Raw genomic sequence first — 25938 nt, 5'->3', positions numbered from 1 at the left:
GGCAGAATTTGATCCATGGCCATGGTTTGAAGATTCCACGTCACTTATTATCTCTTCATCCCATATCTCAAACCAGATTCCATTAAGAATACAAAGAAACATGTAAAATGAATATCTCTGAGGCCTTGTCAATATATTCTGGGTGTAACCAGTAGCCAAGAATAAGAAAAACAATGCCTCTTATCTATGCCATTCTTATCTATGCTGTAAATCTTTAGAAAATTGGGAGTGACTAGTTCTATTCCACGTGTAGGTTTTGCTACTGTTTCTAGTTCTCATTTTGGCTCATCTGGAAACTGACTGCTGGTTTCCACTTACCCCATAACTAATGGATTCCCCACTCTCATCTCTCTATCTACTTCTCTTTTATGATGAACTACAGTTTCTGGAGAGATTGTATTTTCAAGAAGTTAAAATTTATTTTTAAAATAGTCTTGGGCCGGCCCTGTGGCTTGGTGGTTAAGTGTGCGCGCTGCGATGCTGGTGGCCCGGGTTCGGATCCCGGGTGTGCATCGAGGCACCGCTTCTCCGTTCATCCTGAGGCCGAGTCCCACATACAGCAGCTAGAAGGATGTGCAGCTACAACATACAACTATCCACTGGGGCTTTGGGGGGAAAAAATAAAATAAATAAAATCTTTAAAATAGTCTTTTCAAAAGCAAGTCTAATGAAAAAGAATATAGTTCAAAGTAAACTAGGTTACTATATATTTGAACCAGTCCTGTGTTTCTCAACCAACAGCACTGGGGGTTGGGGGGATGGGTAATGTCTGAAGGTACAAGTCACCACAAGATAAATATGGACTTCCTAGAGCATCAATTTACTAGTAAGTAATTTTGAATTTTCTTATGTATATACTCACACACAATATACACACATATAAATATAATTGGGAGTGAAGTCATTTTTATATATACATTCACTTCCCTTTGCTATTAGGGGTGCCTTCATAGTGCAGTTTGAGAAGACTGCTCTGCACACATGGTTACAAGAATGTTTCTCCATTATGCTCTTAAAATGTGATTTCCAGTTGTATATGCTTTGTCTGCATCAAAAAGTATAGAAGAAAGTATCCAGCATTGGTCATTCTAGAAAAAAGCATGTTTAAACTGTTAAAATGTAACAGACTTTGACCAGTAACTGGGCTAGTCTACACTAATGAATATTCATTCAATCAATTCAAGCTTGAAAAAGTCTTACTTGATACATTCAGGCATTTGCCCCGGCAAACCAACACTGTACCATTCACAATTGAATATTTAAAATGCAGAGAACAGATACACTGAAAATAGTCAGCAGTAACTTTAGATTTTTTAAAAATACATAACCTGGCGTTGTAGATTTGCCTTTAGATTGAGATTGCAGACAAATTTCTCTACTTAATTCTTCTTTGGGCCGAACTGTCTGGGATAGAGTTGACTTGCCAATTGGTTTTGATACCTCTGTTTTCAGAGGACTAACAGAAGGTTTTTGAAGTAGTTCAGGACTTGGTACATCACACTTTTTAGCATCGGTGATGGATGTAGTAGAAGATTTCACTGGGGGAGAAGCAGCTTTCTGAAACATGATAATACTTAGGTTAAATAACAACATTCACAATATCTAAAGCAAGTCTTATAAGAAAACAATTCAAATCCTACTTGCTTGGTAGCCTTTATGTAAACTCATGAAAAAAATGTTCTTGCTCTCTAATAGATCAAACCAATTTGAAAGATTTGAAAAAAAACAATGTAGAAAATGCTATTATAACATGTAGTTTAGTCTGCATAATATATTGATGAATAATTTAGTATGAGGGATAGGGACACACACTACTTTAAAAAACAATTTCTTTCATATTATTACACTAGTACCTTTACAAATTTTAATTGTATTAGACCAAATTACATATTTTTTGTATTTTAATTAAATCAATATTAATTTAACAAAATTGTATCATATATTTGATGGCTAACTGTAATAAATTAAGTGCTTACTATGTGCCAAGCATTATGCTAAGTGATTTATGCAGGTTATCTCATTTAATCCTCCCCATAACCCTTTCTTTCCCATTTTACAAATGGAAAAATAAGGTTTTACAAGATTAAGTAACTTGTCCAAAGCCACACTTCTAATTATGCGGCAAGGCTGGGATTGAATGCAGGTCTAATTCCAAAACCTGGCTCTACACTTAAAGACAAAGCTTAGGAACACAACATTCCTTTTCTTTTTTGTTTTTTTAAGATTGTTTTTAAAAACTGATGAGGTAATACATGCATAAGGTAACCTTTCAAACATTTCAAAAGAGTATACAGTGAAAGTATGGTACCCACCCTTGACAAGTGCCTTCTGGAGGGAACTATAGCTACCAGTTTTCAGAGATATTTGGTATCTTGTATTTATACACATACATAAGGCATTCTAATGGAGAAAGTAATTTTCAGTGCTCTCCCTGATGATAAGAGGCTCCATCACTCCATATTATATACTTTGGAATTGCATTAAATTAGTGTAATTTAGTTGTCAACTGCTAATTTATCTTGGGACAGGATATCAAATGTATGATTTTTACTTTCTATGAAACCAATATTCTGAAAATAAATACACTATGTATATGTTATAAAATACATACCCACACATATATATACATTATCACTCATAACAAAAAAAGGAAAGGTTTCCAAAGACCAAAATTGTATTTACTTACCACAGAGCTGGAAATTGCAACATTAATCAAAGATGCACCCACAGCACTGGAGGATGGGGCTTTATTCAAAGAGGCATCGCCATCCCTTTGGGAACAGCATGTAGCTTCCTGCTTAACACTGCTGCTATTGATCCCAGCAGATGCTCCACTTGCAGAAGAAAATTTGGATAAACAAGTGGTACCAGGCTGTTCTTGTGCACTGTTTTGCTTTGCAGATGAGTAATTTACATCATCTTCCCAGGAGCAAATAGTTGCAGCAAGGTTGGCCAGACGGCCCCTTCTCCCAACTGGAGTTGCTGAAGCATCTGAAAGGGATGGTTTGGGAGGGGAGGCAGCCTTTTCCTCTGATGGCATTGCTGAGAGGAGTGAGCCTTGAGGTACATCATCTGAAAATGTATTCAGAAAGAGTTAAAACCCATGTTCAAGAGTTAATGTATGTGCAATACCAGGATCACTCCATTCAGAATTTTTAAATGAAATTAAAAGGTTTAAGAACAAGTAAAAAGCTCTCGTATGCATGAAACTACCAAGCTGCTTAAATATGACAATATCTTTTCAAATCAGATGATACTTAATCCAAATTTTTTAAAAAACTTTGTTACACCAATTTTTTTCAATTTTTTGATGAATTATGGATGCTTTAAGATACCACATATTCAGGTTATATTTTCTGAATTAATTCATGATGTTATAACACTGCACAATTTAAGATTATGTATTCCACAGGAATTTTTTGTTTTAAGAATGGATTAGACCAGTGCTGTATAATAGAACTTTCTGCAATGATGGAGATGTTCTACGTTCATACTGTCCAATATAGTAACCACTAGCCATATGTGGCTAATGAGCACTTGAGATTTGGCTAAGGCAACTAAGAAACTTCATTTCATTTCAACTAACTTAATTTTAAAAAGCTACATATGGCTAGTGGCTACAGTATTGGATAGCACAGGGTTAGACTAAAATGTTTTTCTGCACAGTTACTTCATTTGGAGATCAATCTCAAGTAATATTTAACTTAGAAGGATCTAGGTCTGTATGCACAAAGAGCACAAAGGGGAGTCAAAGTTCATAGCACTTTCTATTCCACAAATTCAGTCAACGGAAGAGGCATCCCTCCTGTCGTCCAAGGCTTATTATACCTCTGCCTGAATTTTCAACTCTACTCCTCCAAAACCTTCTCAGGGCTCTTGCTCTAAATAACCCCTCTTCCTCTCTACAAACTTTTTCTCTGCACATAAATATGCTCAAGTCCCTCTAATTTTAAAACCAAAAACAAACATCCTCTCATTAATATATACCCCCTTTTAGCTACTGTCCCTCCTTCCCTGGACAATATTCACTCACTTCAACTCAACTCACTTCAACCCACCTTCTACCTATACCACTGCCCTGAAGTTGCTTTTGCTACTGTCACTAGATGCCAGTACATACCTGGCAGGCTTTGTATTTCCATTTGTGACATCATCCTCTACTAGTTCTGTCTTCGTGGTCTATCCTTCATGGTCTCCTTCTAACTACCAACTACTTCCATGTGGCTATCCCACAGGCACCCCCAATAACATATTTGAAGTTGAAATTGCCCCAAACATGTTCCTCCTCCTCATGCCTCTTCCTCCTTTCTCCCTTATCCTCCACCATCCAGTCATCAAGTCCTACAGATTCTGTCTCCTAAATCTCTCAAATCCAGCCTCTCTTCTTCACTTCCACAGGCCTGCATCTGGTGTATCTGGATTATAATATTAGCCTTCTAACTGGTCTTCCTGCTTCGCATCTCTGTACTATTCAATCCCTCCTCAATTCTGATGCCAGAGTGATCTTTCTAAAGCATCTGCCTGCTTAAACTCTCCCAGTACCTCCCCAGCGCCTCCTGGATAAATTCCAAATGCTCTGGATCCTGCTCCTTTCTTCAAATTTATCTCTTGCTTTTCTACCACATCCCTGTATACCAGAATACTGACTCTTTATACCCACACTATGTTCACGGTATTTGTACTTTTTATACATTCTGTTGCTTCTGCCTAGAACACCTCGACTGTCTGAAGCCAGCTGCCCCTCAAAGTCCAGCTTAACCACCCCTGCCTCCTCCAGAAAATCTTCCCTGACCACCGCCTTCCCAACAATACCCTTTTGCATACCTCTATCATTTTCCTTAGAATTAACACTGTCCTCTAAGCAGATGACAGTTTTATCATCATGTTTTAGGAATGGGCTTAATAGACCTCTAGCTCTTCTAACTATTCTGTCAGAAAGAAAGGTTTTAGATAAATTATATTTTAGTATAAGTCCTCAAACATTTAACTGGCTTATACCCACAGTCCTGTTTAGCATTCACTAAACCATTCATTACAAACACTTTATTCACAAGTTTCAATGCTTAAAATTAGACAGGCTATAATGCCTTAATGAGATTTATTTTCAAGGCTGAGGTAGGCATTTGTTAACATTTGCATTCAAAATGTGCCAAATCACCGCTGCAATGCTTTATGCTCTAATATTTAGGGCCTAGGTTGTTCTTTTCACCATGCATTAAATCACAACCCCCTATTTTTTTTTTTAAAGGAAAATTCGCATTCCACGGCCCATAGATATTTCCTACAAGACAGAAAGGAGACGTCCTTCTATTCAGGTACATTTACTGGCTAGCCTCCTCAGGCATTATAAAGAAGCATTGTTAGCCCCACCCACTACTAAAATAAATAGGTATAATTGACAACATGGAACATTTGTACCCTGTTACGTGCCCAGAAAACATCAGGCAGGTCACAACAGGCAAGAGTTGAGCCCTAGAGTCGAACTACTGGGGTTTGAATTTTAGCAGCTGACTGTGGGCAGTTTTCTCAGCCTATCTGAACCGAGTTTCCTCTTCTATAACATAAAGATAAAAGTGGTATGTATCTTATAAGATTGTTGTAAGAATTATATGCTATACTATATTAGAACAAAAAATATTTAGAATGCCTAGCACTTTTTACACAGTAAGTGTTTGCTCTTGAGATTCTCATCACTGCCAGAAAGGATAATCTTAAATGCTTTGCTGTCCATTACTTATCAAAATTTCAGTTATAAGAATTGATATTTATGGAAGACTGACTGAAGTATATGTAGTCCATCCATTTCTTCAGTTTACCTGGTCTCAATTCTGGCTATGCATCAGAATTACCTACAGAGCTTTAAAAAATAAAGACAAGAGCACACCTCAGGGCTCCACTGCACTCCTGAGATTCCAATCCAATGGTCTGAATGATTCTGACACCCAGGAAGGCTCTGAAAGCCAAAGCCAAGGAACGCTTCCTTGGGTAAGGTCTAGTAGCCACAACCAGCACCTGCACTGTGCTAGCTCACTTTGGAACTGCTTTTACTGAACTGAGCTTGGAGCCAGGCCATCTGCCTACCTTAAGAAACCTATACAATTACCAGCTCACACAAAGTCATGTTTGAGGACACAGGGAAGAAAGTTCTCTCGGGTTTTAGTGTCAATAATGATTCTGCTTTTATCTTACCAACATTAGCCATGCACCTGATAGTGTTTCACCTCTTTGCATGGGCTGCTAGCAAGTTCAGAAGCATCTGTAGCAAGTGAAGAGGACCTTAAGGCCTGTATTTAATAAACTAACTTTACCCTTCACTTCTTTGTTTTTCTTTCTCTTCACTCTGATTTCCCTATTTTTCTTGTTTTGTAAAATATCGGTATTTTTGTAAATCATCTCAAGGCTTTTTTAGTAACAAGGTAGGAGATAAATAAAATTTATCACAAAACAAATAACCCTGTTGCATGATCTGCTCTCAGGCTCGCCATCTGTTTACAAGTCCATGAAAGGCAAAGATTGGTCACTTCATCCGTTTCAGCACCTTAGCACAATAACATGCATTGCAGGTGCTCAATAAATGTTTTGAAGTTTTCTCTCTTTCCTGTTGAACAGCATTGCATACCTTAGTCACTCAAGTTTATTTAATTAGTGAATCCATGAAACAAGATTTCTTAAATATAGAGTGGAAGGTCAGCAATGCTAATAGTGCCAAGAGTATAGTTTGTTCTCTGCTGCTTTTTAGTGCAAATATAAGATAATTCTGTTACAAGATCAGGCTTTTGTGATCTAGCCTAAGAACCTCACTGTCATCTACTTCAATGAGAATACAACCAACTGATAAATATACTATTGATATACAAACCTTGTACAAGCAACGGATACTCAGGATATAGATAAATCAAAAGCATTTACCTTTCATATGTTAACTGATAAATAAAATTTTCAACAAACCAAGCTGAAACTTATTGAAACCAATTTAAGGACCATACCATCCATATAATATATACCTGTCATATCATTATTATCCCAATGGCGCCGCTGCTCTGCCAGTTTTTGCATTCGTGTTTTAACCGAGGAGGCTGCAGTTGCTTCCAGTCTTGAATTCAGCCCTCTCCTCACGCCCAGCGACGGCGGGACAGCCACAGAATCACTGGCCGCAGCTGGTGCTTGTGGCTGCGCCTGAGGAGACGGAGGACTTGGAGAACAAGGTTTTGCAGAAGCTGATTCAACTGGTTGTTCGTTTTCCAAGTTAGAAACTTCTACTTCAGTGTTGTCAGAACAGCGTTTTTTTGATGGTGATGGTTTTGTACAAGATTTCTCTAGATTAAAAAGGAAGAAAAACTCAAAATTCCGTAATTTCTCACAGCATGAAAAACTTGCAGTAGGTACTTAACAGATTAATAAAACATCATGTTTCTCTAAACCTTTAAATGATTTTACTTACAACAAGAAATACGTAAAATTCTACTTTCAGTAACTTAAAAATCTGATATGAGAGATTTCTTTTTAAGCAAACGTAATTTATGATTTAAAAAACCTAAATGAAAATAAATTCAAATAACTTTCTTGATATATATGCATAATACTTTATGTAGTCTTAAGACAACAGAAAATTCAAAGTGCAGACACAGAGAATAAGCAACGTTCTAAGAGATTTTAAAGATCATACAGCCCAATTACCTCATTTTTAGATAAGAAAAATCAAGCCCAGAGAAATTAAGTTACCTGCCTAAAGTGACACAGCTGAGCTACAAATAGAAACCAGACTTTCTGTTTTGAAAATAATCTTTCATGGACAACAATTAGCAAGAGAGAAGGGCACCTGGCCTGAGGTTTAGGAGAGAGGCAGGGAACCAAAAAAGTGACTGAATTATCTGGTCAATACCAAACAAGTTCATCAGCACAAGTATTTAACAACACTTCATATTTTAAACTTCCATGAACACCTATAAAATAAATTTAAAAGTCCTAAAATAAAAAGGAGCTGTCCAAACATAAGGCATATTATTTCTACCCAGGAATGAATTTTAATTTATCTCCTGGAAAAGTAATATTTTAAAAAGTAAGAATGTAAATTCCGTATGAGGTCAGTTTCATTGGCTGTCTAACCAAGTATTCTTGTTCTGGCAGTGACCAAAGTGATATTAGTGGGAAGTCATGATTGCCCTCATCGACATCAGTCTAAACGTGTATCATGAAATTTTCTAATCTTCCGTAACTCATTTACGGATCTATTTTCCATGAACTTATCTAATCATGTTTTGAAAGTATTTCTATTTTAACATGCAACACTACCTGGAAATACAGAATTCTTTATGTTTACAGTTCTTATATAAAACAGTAAATGGCTCCATTTCAGCATCAAAACATAGCTCCAACCACTGGTTTTCAAGTACATAGTACCCACTATTTGATTGTATGAACCCGTGTCTCAGTGAAAACAGAAGATCCTGGGCTGGGGCCAGGTTTCTATTTTCTTGGCTGAATACCAGATATATGTAATGCATTCCCTTCCTCTCTTCAAAATGTATAAATACACAAAAATAAATTCTCGTCCTATGGCTAGCCTCCAAATTAACTGTACGCCAGCCCCACGCCCTAATCTCTGCTTTTTTATAATATTGGTTTTGCCTTCTGTAACTCTTTTTCTATATGTATTTTAAAGTTATACTAAGGAAAAAGTATTATCTCCAGACTATTCCATACTCTCAGAAAAGACTAAGGCAGCTGGCTGGGGATGCCAAGATTTAGCAAAGAGTAAGATAAGTTTCCAAGTGAGTTTGGATTTGTGTGTGTGTGTGTGTGTGTGTGTGTGTGTGTGTGTGCGCGCGCTAGTTTTTGTTTAATTTCAACAGTTCTATAGACTAACACCCTATACTTTAAGCCTCACCCTAGAGAGTTGGTTCAGCAGACAAAGGATAAAAAGGCTCATTAAATTTCAAGCATTCGCAAGCAGATCTGCCTTTTGTTGCCCTGTTCGTGCCAGAGACACCATCTGAACCTGGTGGTGAGCTGTTCTGGCACTGGTGGGGTAGATAAACTCCACACCACTGCCAATATAAGTGTTCACCTGCTCCTTTATTTTTCTTCCCTTGGGGGTTTTAAGGATAACTTTGGATTGAGGAAAATAAAGTTCAACCAATTAATTTGAAATATTTGTTAAAAGAAACTCTGCTACGGCCTGATAGGTTCTAGGCCTAACATAATAATCCTAAAATAGAACAGAAGGCAGATCTTTCCCCTAGAGGCTATTAAATTTGTCTCCCAAAGACTGTGGCTCTTCCGCATACACAATGAAATAACTGGGGCTTATCACCTTTAAAAAAACGCAAATTTTGGAGCCCACCCAGGGGTGCAGCGGTTAAGTGCTCACACTCTGCTTAGGTGGCCCAGGGTTCGCAGGTTTGGATCCCAGGTGCACACCGACGCACCGCTTGTCAGGCCATGCTGTGACGGCGTCCCATATAAAGTAAAGGAAGATGGGCACGGATGTTAGCCCAGGGCCAATCTTCCTCAGCAAAAAAGAGGAGGATTGGCATGGGATGTTAGCTCAGGGCTGGTCTTCCTTACAAAAAAAAAAAAAGCAAATTTTGCTTTTCCTCATAGTCTTTTACCTTCACCACCAGATGGGGGTTGCCGGTTACTTGCTTCTGAAAGCGGCTCTCTGGCTCGCTTAGCATGAGTCATAGACCTTGGTGCCACCGTGGGCCTCTCAGCCATTTTTCTCTGAAGATTCTCTCGCCTGGCACGGGTTCGTTCAAGCAGTTTCTACATATACAATATTTAAAACACAAGTTTAGTTCAAGGTTCACAAAACTTCAGGTATTTTCTAAAATCACCAATTGCCATGTAGGATAACAGTTAAATACACTTCAAAAGTAAAATCTTAAGTAATTAAGCCAAGATTCACCAAATGAGCACCCCAATGTCAAAATTATTACAGATGTAATATGAACATTAAAGGGGAGATAAAATGTGTAAAGTTAGCTCTATAAGATTTTAAATGGCCACAAATTTTTTTCTGCTTCCATGAAAAGGAGGAATCTATTCCCACACCCTTGAATTGGGCTGTCTTTATGATTTACTTTGACCAATAAAATGTGGCAGAAATGATACTGTGTGACTTCCAATCTCAGGCCTCAGAAGGTCTTGCAGTTTCTATTCTCCCTCCCTTAGAACAGTGCCATCCTGTGAAGAAGCCCAGGTTAAGCCTGTTAGAGACACAGGGCCTAACTGACAGCATCAACCACCAGATGTGTGAGCAAGACCATTTTAGACCATCCAGTCCCAGGTCACTGCAGATCACTGCCAGACCACTGCAGACTCCTGCATGACCCCAGGGAAGACCAGCAGAAGCACAGCCCAGATGAGCCCAACACAAACTGCTGACCCTCTGCATCATGAGAAATAGCATGGTGGTCGTTCCAAGCACCATGGTAGGCAGAATAACGGTCCCCCAAAGATGTTCATGTCCTAATCCCGTGGACCTGTGAATATGTTACCTTACATGGCAAAAGGGACTTTACTGGTGTGATTAAATTAAGGGTCTGGAGATGTAGACATTATCATGGATTACCTGGACCAATGTAATCACAATAGCCTTATAAAGAAAACAGAGAGGCAGGAAAGTCAGAGTCAAAGAAGATGTGACAATGGAAGCAGAGGTCGGAGTGATGTGATTGATGGCTTTGAAGATGGATGAAGGGGCCACAAGCCAAAAGCAGGTGGCCTCTAGAAGCTGGAAAAGGCAAGGAGCTTCTCCTCTAGAGCCTCCAGAAGGAACACAATCCTGCCAACACACCTTGATTTTAACCCAGTAAAATCCATCAGACTTCTGACCTACAGAAGATAATAGTATATGTGATGTCAAGCCCTGAGAATTGTAATTACAGCAGCAAAACTAAAACAGCCACTAAGGTTTGGGGTGGTAGTAAACAGCAAGAGATAACTGATGTATTAGTCCTTTGGAAACATAAGACATATTCCTAAGAGAAAAAAACCTAAACAATCTTATGTATTAATTAAATACCAACCAATAAAATAAAAGTTTTAAGTTGAAATCTTAGCCATTCCATAAAACCATGAATACTATTTTGTTACCCTGAATCAACTGATGCTCCTATTTGAATCAGTATGGTAAAACACAAGACCCTGTAAAACAATTCATTCTCTTTCAAATGTGCACAACTATAGGAGGGATGCAGATTATTAGCTGGAGTTTATAAATTGCCTTGCAAACACAGATACAGTAGTTAGCAAACTAAGAAAATAAACTCCATTTGATCTTTTTAATTCCTTAATTAAAACAGAATAGCAATTCTTAAAAACTTCTCTGAGTATGCCAAAGAAGCCTGAGCTAAATTTGGAAGAAGGCACAACTTTCTCATTTAAAGTTCATTGAAAGAAGTGACACTGAATCCAAATGCTATGGCACCGAAAGGACAATGTATGAACCAAATGCCTTTCAAAACACAAGACCACCCTTTAAATAAAAGTCTTCAACAAACTTAAAAGTGATATTGTTACACACAAATTCATATATGACTGATAATTTCCCCCACGATAAAACAAATCACTCCCCAGGCACAAAACTAGCCTAATTACATTCATTCATGGACATGCCCACATTCCATTCTGGTCAGTTAGAATACTTGTGAGTCAGTATATCTTCAGTTACTATGAGCAATGGGTCACAACCAAAGAACGTGGTTTTGCCATTCAAACATATACAAGTCTTCTATTGTCTACATTAGATCCAAAAATTTCAAGATTAAAAAAAATTAAACCAGATAAGCAAAAACAGTTCCCTAATCTGTAAAATAAAACTAATAAGAACCAAAGATTATTAATTTAAAAGAAGTGATGTATCTAAAGTACATAAACTCAACAGCTCAATAAATGTAAGTCACCCTTTCTTATAATAGTGTATCAGAAATTTCAGGGTTCTTTTATTTATGAGGTACATTCCTTTAAATATCACACTTCCTTCTTCAAATAGTAGAGGCATTAAAAAAAAAAAACACTGCATAACTGCAAAATAAGATGTTCCACATGGATGAATCCAAGATAATTGAAGGTTATAGTCCCTAAGCAATTTCTGCCACATACACCTCAAATCATTTCTGACAGAAATTTTTCTAGCCAGTATTAGTGATTTTTCTGCCTTCTTAAACAGAGTAGACTCAATATAAATTAACTTATCATTTTCAATTTCCTCTAGCAGCATTCTTTCTCAAGTCAATACAGAGATTTTTATTTAATTCTAGAAAATAAGAGAAACTCCATTACAAACAATAACAGCATGTTTGTTTGTTTACTTATATCACAAGAAAAGATGCTTTACAAAGTATTTTAATTGTAGCTTTTTCTCTTAAAGGTTCCTACATAGAAAGTTCTGACTTGGCACAACTAGCTTTGGGTTTCCCTATTCTAGTCTTGGATTGGGATGACCATCGCCCATGAACAGATTTTCAAACAAAGAGGCTAACACCAGTGTTACGAATAGTAAGTTTATGGTTTTAAATTCACCTAACAACAAGTACAAGAACAATCACTAACACTTATATAGGACTTAATGTAAAGTACTTTCAGTGTCTGCACACAGTAACTCGTTTTCAAAAACTTATTTGGTAGGTTCTGTTTTTACTACTGTTTCATAGATGAAAAAACTCAGGCACAAGTTAAATAATAAGCCACAGGTCACATAACTAAGTGACAAAGCAGGATTCAAACCCAGGATCCAGAGTCTGGGCTCTTAACCACTTTGCTATAAACTGTCTTTTGACTAAATCCAATTGCTCTTTTTAAGAACTTATTGTCAGCAGAACTAACTTCATACCACCAACATAACTTTTTTAATGCTATCAGCTCATATTAGATCATAATAATAAACATCTGCCTTAACTGCTTTTTTATCCATGAATCAAGATGGATTCTTTATTTCTGGTTGGTCCATGAAGAACATTAGAAAGACATTACCTTGTGGACCCTGTCTAGATCCTGATTCAAACAAACAAACTGCAGAAATATGAGACACCTAGGGAAATGAATCACCTTTGGGAAAATTGAGAAAACAGTCTCTCAAATAACTTTGTGTGTTCTACGGTTCTGATAAGGAACTGTGGTTGAGAAAGTCTTGTTAACTGACTTTCAGTCTTTTTCAAACAAGGAACTGTACCAGTTCATCTCACTGTGCAAAAATGTTATGAAAGCTATAATTAAGCACCTAATGGTTGGAACCAATTCAAATAGTTCACTCATTACCAATTAAGGAAAAGATGTCAAAGCTGTTTATTCCAACTGCAACTGATCTAACTTTTCATAATATAAACCATACATATTAAACCTTGTATATTTCTGAGCACACTCTAAAATGAAACGTTTCTTTCAAACAAAAGTTTCTTTCAACTGAGATTTGTACTAGCTTCAGAATGACATTTTTAAGTAAAATGAAGTACAATTTTCAGCCAACTTTCAAAATGCTTTGTTCCTGTCAGTTACTTAGGAAAATACAAAGAATATTCAGAACAAAGAGGGCTAATGTTTTAAGGAATCCTATTCTAAGTTAGTAACATAAAATAATATATCCTTTTTAACTTCAGTGTAAGTGAAAAATATATGGTGCACGACCAGCCCTATTCTTTAAGCTAACATAAAAATGTGTTCTGGATTTTTGTTAGAATTTTTAAAAGTAAGGTGAACAAACTGATGTGTTTTTCCCCAAGATTGAGAATTTGAAACAAAAATAAATACTTTTGTGTTTGAATACAAGTAAACTCTAATTGTTGAACTTTTAATATTTTAGACTTAACTTACGGAATTGTAACTACATCTCCAAAAAAGAAAGTATTACTATTCTCCATACCATTTAAATTTTTAATCTAGCACCGGGACATTTTTAGGCCTACTTTGCAACAACTCAAAAATAACAGTTTGAAACTTGCACAACAACCTAAAAAAAGAGGAACTGTCCTGAAAGAAAAGGGAGCGGACACCTGGCAACATGCAACTCCCGAATATGTCAACGTACATTCTCAACAAGAAGTAAAAGCTAGAGAAATAATCGGCACAATAACAATGTAATTAATCTATAGTCAATTTCCAAAGAACAAAAGATGAGTTAAACATTGCTGTAATGTTATACTCTATAAACACACAAAAAAGGTTTATGTCTTTACTTTGGTTTTTTAAATCTTAGGCTAATAATTTTGGTTTGTACATATTCGGTTAGCACTGTTTCCTTTCAATTAAAATGTCAATCTTGGGTATGCAACTTCTTCGCTAGTTAGCTGAACAATGGAATCTGAAGGAACTATTGACTTTATAGGAACGGCTGCAATGGTTTCAGGCACTGGCTTATTTTAACGTTTTGCTGTCATTTCGTTAACAGCATCCTTGAACGCACGGCTCCTCTGCGAGCCTCACGAACCCGGCAAATCACATTCTATTCCATTCCCAGGCGGCGATTGCACACACAGCACTGAGTCACTCGGGCACCCGACTCCACCCTACGAGCTATCCCGCTTTGACTCCCAGCAGGACCTGTTCTGTCAGGCCCCAACCTCACTCTCCGGGGGAACAGGGCTCCACTCCAGAGGGGCATTATAATAACCGGGGCTGACAGTTTTTTCACTACCGCCATTTAGGACAGACTCAAAACTTTCCTCCCAGAGCTACATCTGCGGGACAACATCAACAAGTAAACTGAAGACGCACCGCAGCCGCAGTGCAAGGGGCATCCGCGGCCCCCTCCCGGCTTCCCCAGCCCGAACCCCGCGCGCACACTGCGCACGCGCGCGCACGCGCCCTCCGCCCGCTGGGCCCAGAGGTTGACAGAAGGTAGGAAGGGAGAGCGAGGGCCGAGAGGGGTGATGGCTGGCTGTGCCCGCAAGTTTTCTCACCTCCGTAAACGGGTCCATCGCCCTGGGGTTCGCGGGTCGATTGCGAGACGACGGAAACGGTGGTTCAAGTTCAGAAAAAGAAAAGTGAGTCTTGGCTCAGTGTGTCACTTGGAGAAAACAAGGAGTGCGGGACGAGGGAACTCGCCCAACCTCCTCTCCTCTTCCCCTCAGCCTCCAGTGTCAGACTCGGCCTCCAGCAGCCGTTCAAATTTGAATTTCAGCGCCGGGAGCTGCGCGCATGCGCTTGGGGCGGGGAGGGGCGCGCCTCTCCCCGCCCCGGCGCTCGGTCACGTGGCTTCGCCGAGCCCGGAGGTTCCCATGAGTGGCGTTGCAGGCGGCCGGGATGGGGCGGGAAGTGCGGCGCTCTCGGCGCTTCAACTGCCTCAGGTCCCGAAGCACCACCCCCAACGCTGGCTCACCCCACCCTGTGTAAGCGGATCCCTTTGCACCCGCTGTGCTTGAGCGTTCCCGCCTTCCTTCGTTCCTAAATATAGGATTAAGAGCTCTTGAGTTTCAAATCCCCTTGGCCAATTGGCCTTGATTGCTTTCTCTCCACCCGCCCCTACTTCATATTAAGAGGAACTGCAAGGTTGGCCCTCCTGAGGGACAGGTCTGGTGGGCCCCCGGACACTTGGGGCTAATGCCCAGTGACCCTCCTAGGGCGCTGGAGGCCTTTCTCTTTCGGAAAATACAGCTAACATTATCAGACTGTGTAGGAAGAGTTTATACACAAAACTCCTCTGCTGCTTCCTATTTTAAATCCCATTCGACTACATACAATGTTAGAGCTGGAGGGATTCTGGGAAGCCATCCACATTAATCCTTCCTTTCACAGCTGAGAGAAGGGAGACCCTAAGACGTTAAGCAACTGGTCCAGGAGAAATGAAAATCTCATTCTTAGCTCATGGTCCGCTTTCCTCCGCTAGCTCAAACTGTGTCACATGATTATTCTTGATAGATTACTCAGAATTGTAGAATACGTTACAAAGTTACTGTATCAGATTCATTTCTTATTTAGCAAGTCTGTGCTTGAGCTTGTAAAGACTAGCTTTTCCGAAAAGTCACGCCGTGGAGATCACAGAGTGATTGCCCAACGGCCGAACAAACCAAAACTATTCCTCCCAAGTAAGATGTTTCGTTATATTTAATAATGTTTCCATCTTAGCAGTCAGAATATATTACAAAAAGTATCGCACCAATAATATCTCTAATTTGAATTTTGATGCTATAGGTTGTAATGAAAAGAATTCTGAGTATGGGGTAGGAAGAAATTGTTTGGAGTCTTGCCTCTACCAGCACCATGTGACCTTAGGCTTTAGGCGAATCATTTAACGCACTATTTTTGAAACCTTTTTGGCGAGTCATGGACTCCTTTGAAAATGGAATTAAAGCTGACCCTCTACCTAGAAAAATACCCACTCAATCATAACTTGTTTAACATAGGATTTCATGAAGTTCATGGTCACAAGGTGAACCTCTGATTTAGCCTCTTTGGATTTTAGTTTACTTATCTGTAAAACAGGAATAATCAACTGCCCTGCCTTCCTTAGAGGTGTTAGGAGGATCCGATGAAAACTTGAGAGAGATCCAAAAGCGTTCTGCAGTAAGTACTAAAGCACTATCCAAGTGTTTGGTGTATCGAACTATTACTGTTCAACTGAAAATATGCTACTTATGAAACAAAGAGAAAAGATACTTGAATTTTCTTCAAGTACTAGACAGGAAAGAGGTGTGTGTATAGGGGAGGAGGGGAGGTGTGTTTTAAAAACCATTGGAAAATGAGTCATTAGAAATTTATGAATCGGGGCCAGCCAGGTGGCATAGTAGTTAAGTTCTTGGGCTCTGCTTGGGGCAGCCCAGGGTTGGAGAGTTTGGATCCCAGGGGCGGACCTACACACCGCTCCTGAAGCCATGCTGTGGTGCCAGCCCATATACAAAGTAGAGGAAGACTGGCACAGATGTTAGCTCAGGGACAATCTTCCTCAAGCAAAAAGAGGAAGATTGGCAACAGATGTTAGCTCAGGACCAGTCTTCCTCAAAAAAAAAACCAAGAAATTTGTACTCTGGTGCCTTTCTGCTTTGGCCTCTGTGAGCCTTAGACTCTCTATAACTAGATTCTAGTCAAGACTAACAGAGATAAATAAAGCACTTAACACAACATAGCTACTCAAAACATTTAGTTTTTATTTCTTAACAATCTCCCTATATCTTTGGTCTTTATCCTGATAATGATGATAGCAACCACCATAAAAATAGCTACAATTTGTTAAACACTACTGCGTGCCAGAAACTGTGCTAGATACTTGAGTTTACTCTCCTAGAATATCGCAATTGTCTCCTAACATGTCTATTTCCATTCTTACCCCCCAGGTAGTTCATTCTTCAGTTTATAAAAATCTAGAATTACTTTTCTCCTTTCAAACATCACATTATGAAATATTTCCAGTTTACAAAAAAGGAGTGAATAAAACAGATAACCATGTACCCACCACCTAGCTTAAAAAATATATAATCTTATAATTGAAGTCTCCTGTGTTTCCCTCCTTAATTCCATTCACCTTCCATTCTCCAGGGGTAAAACTATCCTGATTTTGATGTTTATCGTTCTCATGAAATATATGTACTTTTGTTACATCTACATATATACCCATAACAATATATAGTGTTTGACATAAATTTTATTTTCGCTATACATATCTTTCTGCAACTGTTTTTTCTTTTTGCTCAAAATTCTCTTTATGAGATTCATCCTCACTAATAGCTATAGCTGCATTTCATTCATTTTCACTGCTGTATTCCATTGCGTGAATATACTTGTAATTTGTGTATCTATTATCCTATTAATGAACATTTAGTTCATTTCCAGTTTTTCATTCCAAAGATCCCGTGATGCCATGAATATTTTTACATCTCCATATACACACATGCGAAGCTTTCTCTAGAGTAATATACCTAGGAATTAAAGGATCATTTCAATAAATATATTTCAATATTATTGCCAGATATTAAAAATAAATTGCTCTTCAAAATGATTGTAAGAATTTATGCTTCGATCGGCAGTATATGAGCATGCCTGCTACTTCAGTGCTCCCTAACGATGGATACTTTTTAGATTTTGCTATTCTTGTTTGTATGCATTTCTCCTATTACTCGTGAAAGTGAGCATTATTTCATGTGTTTGTTGGCCTTTCAGTTTTTCTTTTCTGTGAATTTCAACTCTATATCCATTTCCCATTTTTCTATGTGGTTGTCTTTTTATTGGCTTTTTGTTGATGGTTTACTATTTTCCAAGAAAATAACCCTTTGTTGGTTTTTTGACTTGCAAATATCTTTTCCTAGTTTATGGTCTGTCTTTTCACTTTAGGATGTCTTGGATGTACAGAAATGTTAAATATTAATGTAATTAAACATGTGTGTGTTTTCCTTTAGGATTTGTGCTTTTTATGTCTCAAGAAATCCTTCCCTACCCTGAGGTTTTAAAGATGTTCCCTGTATTTTCTTGAAAATATTTTAAAGTATGGGTTTTCATGGTTTTCTCTTTAAATTATCTGGATTGATTTTGTTTTTTATATGGACAACCAAATGTCTTAGCAGCAGTTATTTAATTATCCATCCCTTCCCCACTGACCTGTAAGGCCACTTTTGTAATAGATCAACTTTTCATGTATATGTAGGTCTATTCTGGAGCTCTTTATTCTGTTCTACTGGTCTGTTTGTCTATTCCTCTCCCAATATCGAACTGTCTTAATTTTAAGTATTGATATCTGGTAGGGCAAATTAAAAATTGACTTGGCTAATTTTGTCCCCGTGTTCTTGCATATAAATTTTAGGGTCAGATTATCAAATTCCACAAAGGAAAAAAAAGTCCTCTTGAGATTTTTAATTGGAATTATACTGAATTTGTCACATAATTTGGAGAAAATTGACATCTTTGTGATATCAAGCCCTTCCATTCGTGAACATGGTATATGTTCATTAATTTAGGCTTACTTAAATATCTTCCAGAAATGTTTATAATGTACTATTATAATGTATAATGTGTGAATAATGGACTTGTAAAGATCTTTAAACTCTTTAATTTATTCCTATGTATCTTTCTTGTTGTTGTTGCTGCTTTTATAAATGGTATCTTTTTAATTATATTTTTAAACTATCTATTACTAGTACAATATATAGAAACAAAATTGATTATTGCAAACCAACTTAAGTATCTTGTTAGTTTTAGTAAATTATTAATAGAAAGGGATCTTTTTAAAATGTAAATTATGCAGCGTCAATTCCCTGTTCAGAGCCAGTTTATGTCTTCCATTGTAATTAGAATAATATCCAGTTTCTTTATCATATCTACAAGGCCCTACATGATTTGGATCCTGCTTGCATCTCCTAATATCCTAATAGCCTCTGAATATCCCAGTACTCTCCGTTTTTGTTCACTAGGATCCAGCCTCATAGCCCTTTTTTCTGGTCATAAGAAAATGCCCAATTCCTTCCTGCCTCAAGAACTTTCAACCTCCTGGACACTCCTCCAGATCTACCCATGTCTCACTCCTCATTAGTTGAGTCTAAGCTCTAATGTGCTACCTCCTCAAAGAAGACTTCTTAGATTAGGTGGCCACAGCCCTCCTCTCAGCCCCCCTAATCATTTTCAGTCCTATTACTCTGATTTGTTTTCTTCATTGCATTTACTACTTATATGGAATTATTTTAGTTATGTATTTATGTTTATTATCTACCTCTTCTAGAGTATAAGCTGTAGAATGGCAGGGACTTGTCTTGTTTATAGTTGTAACCCAGCACCTTCTGGGCACCCAAGTTCAGTAGATATTTGTTGAATGAATGAATGTAAGATAACTATTATTTCTGTTTTAGAGACAGAGAAACTGAGATAGAAAGAGGCTAAGTGAATGGCCTAAAACCATCACCTAATAATTTGAACCAGATCTGCCTGACTTCAAATCCTAGACTGTTTATGCTCTTGACATTTTTGCTAATTTATTTGCTTTGATCACCAAAGATACAATAATGATGTAAATATGCCCTTGAGCTATATCTAAAGTACTGAATAAAGAGCATCCATGTTTTTCTCTTGGAATTGCTTTCTCAAAAAAAAATGTTTATTAAGTTAGGAAAGAAAATAAATGTATGCTATATTCACATGATTATTAGCAATACACTTTGGCCTAAATGATGTTAACATTCTAAAAGTCATCAAAAGTGTCTTCCATAGTTATTTAAATAAAAACCACAGGGGCCGGCCCAGTGGTGCAAGCGGTTAAGTGCATGTGCTCCGCTGCATCGGTGTGGGGTTCGCTGGTTCCGACGCACGGCTTGTCGAGCCATGCTGTGGCGGCATCCCATATAAAGTGGAGGAAGATGGGCATGGATGTTAGCCCAGGGCCAGTCTTCCTCAGGAAAAGAGGAGGATTGGCAGATGTTAGCTCAGGGCCGACCTTCCTCGTAAATAAATAAATAAATACATACATACATACATACATACATACCACAACCTCCCAAGTTATTTAGGTAAAGACCACACCTTATTACATTAATTTAAGAAGAGAATCAAGGCTCTGAAGCAGAGATAACTAGAGATCAAAGATGGCCCTAGAACAAATGAGTAGTATTTGTTCCTTCTAAAATCTTTCCTTTTCAACAAAGGAAATAGTAACATATCTTTTGCAGATAAAATTGTTGGAGGGCTAAAAAATACAAAAATTTGAAAACATTTACTTCAATAAGGACACTCCAAATGATATATATTTACAGTTAATTTTTCAAAATACATTTACACACATTCTCATTTCGTTCACAAAATAATACAGTGATGTAAATATTCTTATTTTTTACAGGGAGCAAAAAGGCCAAGATCTAATCATAAGGAAGTGGGAAGAAGTATTAAAGTCAAGTTCTCTGCTTCAGGTTATCTGGCTGAAGGGCCACTTCTTTTACAAGTTTATTATGATGAAGAAATACGAACCATCAAAGGATGTTGTATATGTGTTACTGAAAAGGGCTATTTTATTTGTTGCTAGCTTTGCTATTAATGTTCCCCAGCATCACATTTTAATGGTCCTTAGCATCAGATTTTTTTCTTTTCTAATTTAATCAATGAAATTTTTCATATTCCAAAGTAAGAGAAAACAGATTGTGCTTTCTGCAAGTACTGTATTGTTTCTGAAAACCAATGCAACCACAGGCATATTTCCTTTATTCAACAGGCTATTCTCAAAATTTATACAACTTTGATTTCCCTTTTACCTTCTTAGGTGGTTAATAAGTGTATTAAGGGAATTCTTATTTAAAGAACCACAGTAAATCCTTTCGTAAAGAGGAAGAATTCTTTTATGTACTTATCACACTATAATTTCCGTATTCATAGCTTGACTTTTCCATACTTTTAGCAGTCCCATATTAAAGAAAAGTAGCTCCTAAATATTACAAAATAGCAGAAGCAGTGTTTCTTAAATTTCAAAGTCTCTTTACTGAGCATCAATAAAATACTCCCCTTAAATCTGATACGAGAAGAAGGTTCATTGTACTCCATTGATGTCTGTCATGAACTTTATCTTCCAAACACTTCAAAAATTTCTCCTCACATACTACTTCCAGACCACAACTGTTCTACTCTCTCTTAACCCTTCCAAATTTTGGCATTTATGACACCCACTTTCGCTGTGCTCTTCCCTGCTTCTCACAGTTTGACACCATCCCGTCTTTGTCAGCACTATTCATGCTTGGCATGTAATACGCCCTCAAGAGATGTTTGCTGACGAATTCTCAGTGACCACAGTCTCCTACACCCTGACCTCACCACTCCTCAAAACTGCCAACTATACTGACCTCCTCCTCTCTTCTACTCATCTGCCACATGTATGGCCACATTTGGATGCTAATCAACACATGGAAGTGCTCCATCTCCAAGATTTCAAACCCCAAAACTGGCCTCCTGATTGTAATCTTGAATCCCTATCTCTTCTCCACTGCTGCTCATCTCTACTAAACCTGCAAGCCCCTCAACCCCTAACCTTCAGTCCATTTTCCTTTCCCAACTTTTGGTCAAATTAAAAATGTTATAGCTTATGCTTTGTAGCCAGGCCCATGTATTAGCCCTGATCTCACACCTTGCACTTTTCTATGAGGCCACATGCTAAGTAGTTCAATCTGTTCTGAAAAGGAGCCCGAGAAAAAAGGGAATTTAAAAAATAAGTAAAGCTAACAGGGATCACCTACTTCAACCCTTTAAAATAGTAGATGAGGAAACAAGAAGAATGTTACTAACCTGAGATTTCCAGAACCTGTATTGGCCCTTCCTAGGTGTCCCACCCAAACACTGCCCAGCCTCCTTTATCCCTCACTTGCCCCCTACCCAGCCAGACCCCAGGGGAAGCCATTTCAATACCATTCTCCTTGGCCCTGTCCTTCTCGCTGCATTTAACTTGTCAATCTCTAACCTTCTATTTTTCCTGTTTTTCCTGGTTTGTTGACCATTTAGCCAATTCCATTTCAAATTTATCCCACCTTACTGGACCTTTAATGTTGCTCAGAATCCTTTCATTCTTATACATTTGAATCTTTATCAAATTCTCTACCAGTTTCCCCAACCTACCCCTTTACTCTGCAAATGACTTTACCACCCACTTTGCTTAGTGGAAAGCTCTCAAAGAACAGAACTCAATCACTTGCTGTTTCCTGAACATACCCTGCTCTTTGCTACTTCCATGGCTTTCTCACCCTGATCCCACTACCAGAATGCCCTACCAACACTTTGGATATCTAAATATGACTACAGCTGAATATCATGTCTTATAAGATTTCCCACCTAGTCCACAGTGAGGCCGTTTTCCACCTTAGTACTCAATTTGCACCACTTTATTTTGATATGATTTCAGACTTAAAGAAAATTTGCAAAATTTTTATACACATAACACAGAGAGAGAAAGAAAAAAAGTAGAACAAAGAATTCCAGGATGCCTTTCAACCAGATTCCAAATATATTAACATTTTACTACATTTGCTTTCTCTCTCTCTCTCTACACACACACACACACACACACACACACACACACACGCATATACATATACACATATATTTACATGTATACATATATACTCTGAAGTATTTGGGGTAAAGAGGCATCATGTCTGTAAACTACTCTTAAACAGTTCAGGAAAAAAAAGCCATATATATATGTACACACATACATTATACATATATATGTACACACATACATTATACATATATATGTAGTTATAGTTATATAGTTATGGATATATTACTCTCTCTATATGTGTTGGCTCCTCTTCCTCTGCCCCACAACTAAATGACTAAGAACTCTAAGTTTTACCCTGAGCACTCATGTCTACATACACACACTCCTTAGGTGATGTCATCAGTCCCATGGACTTAAAATACCATCGATATACTGATGGCTCCCAAATTTATTTCTTTTCTTTTTTTTTTTTTTTTTGGTGAGGAAGATTAGCCCTGAGCTAACATCTGTTGCCAATCTTCCTCTTTTTGCTTGAGGAAGATTGTCACTGAGCTAACATCTGTGCCAGTCTTCCTCCATTTTGTATGTGGGATGCCGCCACAGCATGGCTTGATGAGTGGTGTGTAGGTCCGCACTCGGGATCTGAACCTGTGAACCCTGGGCCGCTGAAGTGGAGCAGGCAAACTTAACCACTAAGCCACTGGGCCGGCCCCCCAAATTTATTTCTTTAGCATGATCTCTTCCCTGAGCTCCAAACTCTAATATCCAACCACCTATTTGAAATCTTGACTTGGACGTCTAACTGGCATATTAAACTTAACATATCAAAAATAGAATTTCCCAGGCGGGCCCTGTGGCTTAGCAGTTAAGTGCGCGTGCTCTGCTACTGGTGGCCCAGGTTCGGATCCTAGGCGCACACCGACGCACCGCTTCTCCAGCTATGCTGAGGCCGCATCCCACATACAGCAACTAGAAGGATCTGCAACTATGACATACAACTATCTACTGGGGCTTTGGGGGACGAAAAAAAAAAAGGAGGAGGATTGGCAATAGATGTTAGCTCAGAGCCGGTCTTCCTCAGCAAAAAGAAGAGGATTAGCATGGATGTTAGCTCAGGGCTTATCTTCCTCACAAAAAAAAAAAAAATTAAAAAAAAAAAAGAATTTCCCCACTAAAACTGTTCTTCCCTAATCTTCTCCATTTCCATAGGTGGCACCACTGTGCACCCAGTTGCTCAAGCTAAAAACCCAGAAGTCATGTTCAATTCCTTCTTCCTCTCCTCCTACTGTATCCAGTACCCAACTTACTGGTCAACTCTGCCTCCTAATATATCCTCGGTCTTCTATCTCTCTCGCTCTCTACAGCTTCCATTCCACTCTAAGCCATCATCACCCTCACTTGGCCCACTGCAAGAGTCTCCTGTCTGGTTTCCCTGCTTCTACTGTCACCCTCTTATCCATTGTCCTCAGAGCAGTCAATGCAATCTTTTAAAAAAATAAGCCATGTATGTCACTGCCCTGTTTAAAATCCACCAGTGGCTTCTGATTACAAAGTCCAGACTTTTTTCCCTGACCCTTGCCTACCTCTGAGATCTCACTCCTACCACTTTTCCCCAGCTCGCTGGACTGCAACCATGCTGACCTTCACATAGCCCCAGGATCATGTCAAGATCATTCCCATCTAAGGGCTTTTGCCTTTGCAATTCCCTCTACCTAGAATTCTTGTCCCCCCAAATTTCCTATAGCTGACTCTTTCTTATCCTTCAAGTGTCAGCTCAAAAGTCACTTCCTCAAAGAGGCCTTTCCTGACCCCCTTACTCCAAGTCACCATCTAGCATACTTCCCTGATTTACTGTACTTCGTAGCACATATCTGTATCTGAAATTACATCATTTGTTAACTTGATTGTTGTTTGTTTCTCCTACTATAACATACATTTCAAGAGAACAGGGACTCTATCTGATTTACTCACCACCACATCCCTGATGTATGTGCTCAAGGACTGGTTGATGTATGTACATCATGTGTACGTATGTATGTATGCACTGTCAGTAATTTCACTGAGGGTAGGTGTCATGTCTTTATCATCATCTTTTTGCTTTGTATACAGTAGGAACTTAAAAAATATCTGTGGAAGGAGTAGATTAATCCATATCTTGGTTTCTTCAAAATATAACTAAGATGGGCAACATTTTTTTTATCTGATTAAAAAATATTCTTCCTCCCCCAGTCACGTACAACAAAACATCCTATCAAAAAAAAATCAGTGTTTCCCAGGATTTTTGTGCTGTTATGACTATTTTCATTGAGGTGAAAAGGCAGAGGCAGTTTTACAAAGCATTCTTTTGTTTGACATCCACTTAATGCTTTTCATTCTTCTGAAAAAGACATACTGGAAACATTCCATTCTCCCAATATGGACATTCTGAAAGCATTCAAACTTCACTGAAAATTTTTTTTTAAAAGCCACGGAATCAACTATTCCTTGGATTTTTTTTTTTCTTTTATGAGTCAAGGAACATTGTTTACAGCTTCCCCTGAGGCTTCTGTTAATGCTTGTTAGAATCTGGGATATTGCAATTGGAGTTGCTCTGTTCTTTTATAACTGTGGGCTGCAGATTAATTTTCCTCAATTCACATATTTTCAATGACATAGAATTTTATAAATTGCTTCCAACAGAATAGGAAGGAAAGTCAGAAGTATTTTCTAGAAGCTACTCTTCCCCCCATTCTTTTAAACTCTCATCTGAAATTTTAAAGTAAATATTATTTTAATGTTCTAATTCTTTTTTAGTTACTAAGATAACTTCTTCTTAAGAAATTAAACTTTTTCTCAGTTTCAAGCATCATATATACTTGATCTGCTCTCAACAAAATGAACTTTTGCTGTAGAAAGTGAAATATAGTATTTGTCTCTCCACTAGCAATGCTTATTAGCAATCTTCCCCGGTCTTCATCATCTCTCTCTCTTCCTCTTTCTTGGCCTTTATTACCCAACTCATCCATTCAAGGTAAATGATCAGATCTGTTCTAAGTCTTGAAAAAGGAAGA

General features: G+C 38.1%; 2 protein-coding genes across 7 annotated transcripts in view; one reads left to right on the top strand and one right to left on the bottom strand.

The window, feature by feature from the left end:
- The window catches only part of ANLN (anillin, actin binding protein), a 123723-nt gene that overhangs the window by 41508 nt on the left and 56277 nt on the right, over positions 1-25938 (bottom strand). For 2 of the 5 annotated variants that reach the window (XM_087429536.1, XM_004418826.3), the window contains exons 1-5: positions 14898-15130; positions 9612-9765; positions 7005-7316; positions 2687-3072; positions 1329-1557 (exon numbers count right to left, since the gene is read on the bottom strand). In XM_087429536.1, the coding sequence (XP_087285662.1) occupies positions 1329-1557; positions 2687-3072; positions 7005-7316; positions 9612-9765; positions 14898-14915 (1099 nt within the window). In that variant the 5' untranslated portion in view covers positions 14916-15130. Of the gene's footprint in view, positions 1-1328; positions 1558-2686; positions 3073-7004; positions 7317-9611; positions 9766-14897; positions 15133-25938 lie in introns of those variants that run through there. The other 3 variants (XM_087429525.1, XM_087429533.1, XM_087429548.1) reach the window with 2 other exon arrangements.
- MATCAP2 (microtubule associated tyrosine carboxypeptidase 2) overlaps positions 14829-25938 on the top strand; it is a 54709-nt gene continuing 43599 nt past the window's right edge. Inside the window, exons 1-2 of one of the 2 annotated variants that reach the window (XM_087429587.1) lie at positions 14829-14981; positions 20747-20816. In XM_087429587.1, coding sequence (XP_087285713.1) covers positions 14868-14981; positions 20747-20816 — 184 coding nt within the window. In that variant the 5' untranslated portion in view covers positions 14829-14867. Of the gene's footprint in view, positions 14982-20746; positions 20817-25938 lie in introns of those variants that run through there. The other variant, XM_087429581.1, reaches the window with a different exon arrangement.

The sequence above is a fragment of the Ceratotherium simum genome, chromosome 1, assembly GCF_057802395.1.
Source record: "Ceratotherium simum simum isolate JZ-2026a chromosome 1, ASM5780239v1, whole genome shotgun sequence".
Taxonomy (NCBI): domain Eukaryota; kingdom Metazoa; phylum Chordata; class Mammalia; order Perissodactyla; family Rhinocerotidae; genus Ceratotherium; species Ceratotherium simum.
Note: the sequence above shows the minus strand (reverse complement) of the source record. Positions and strands in the feature narration are given on the sequence as shown.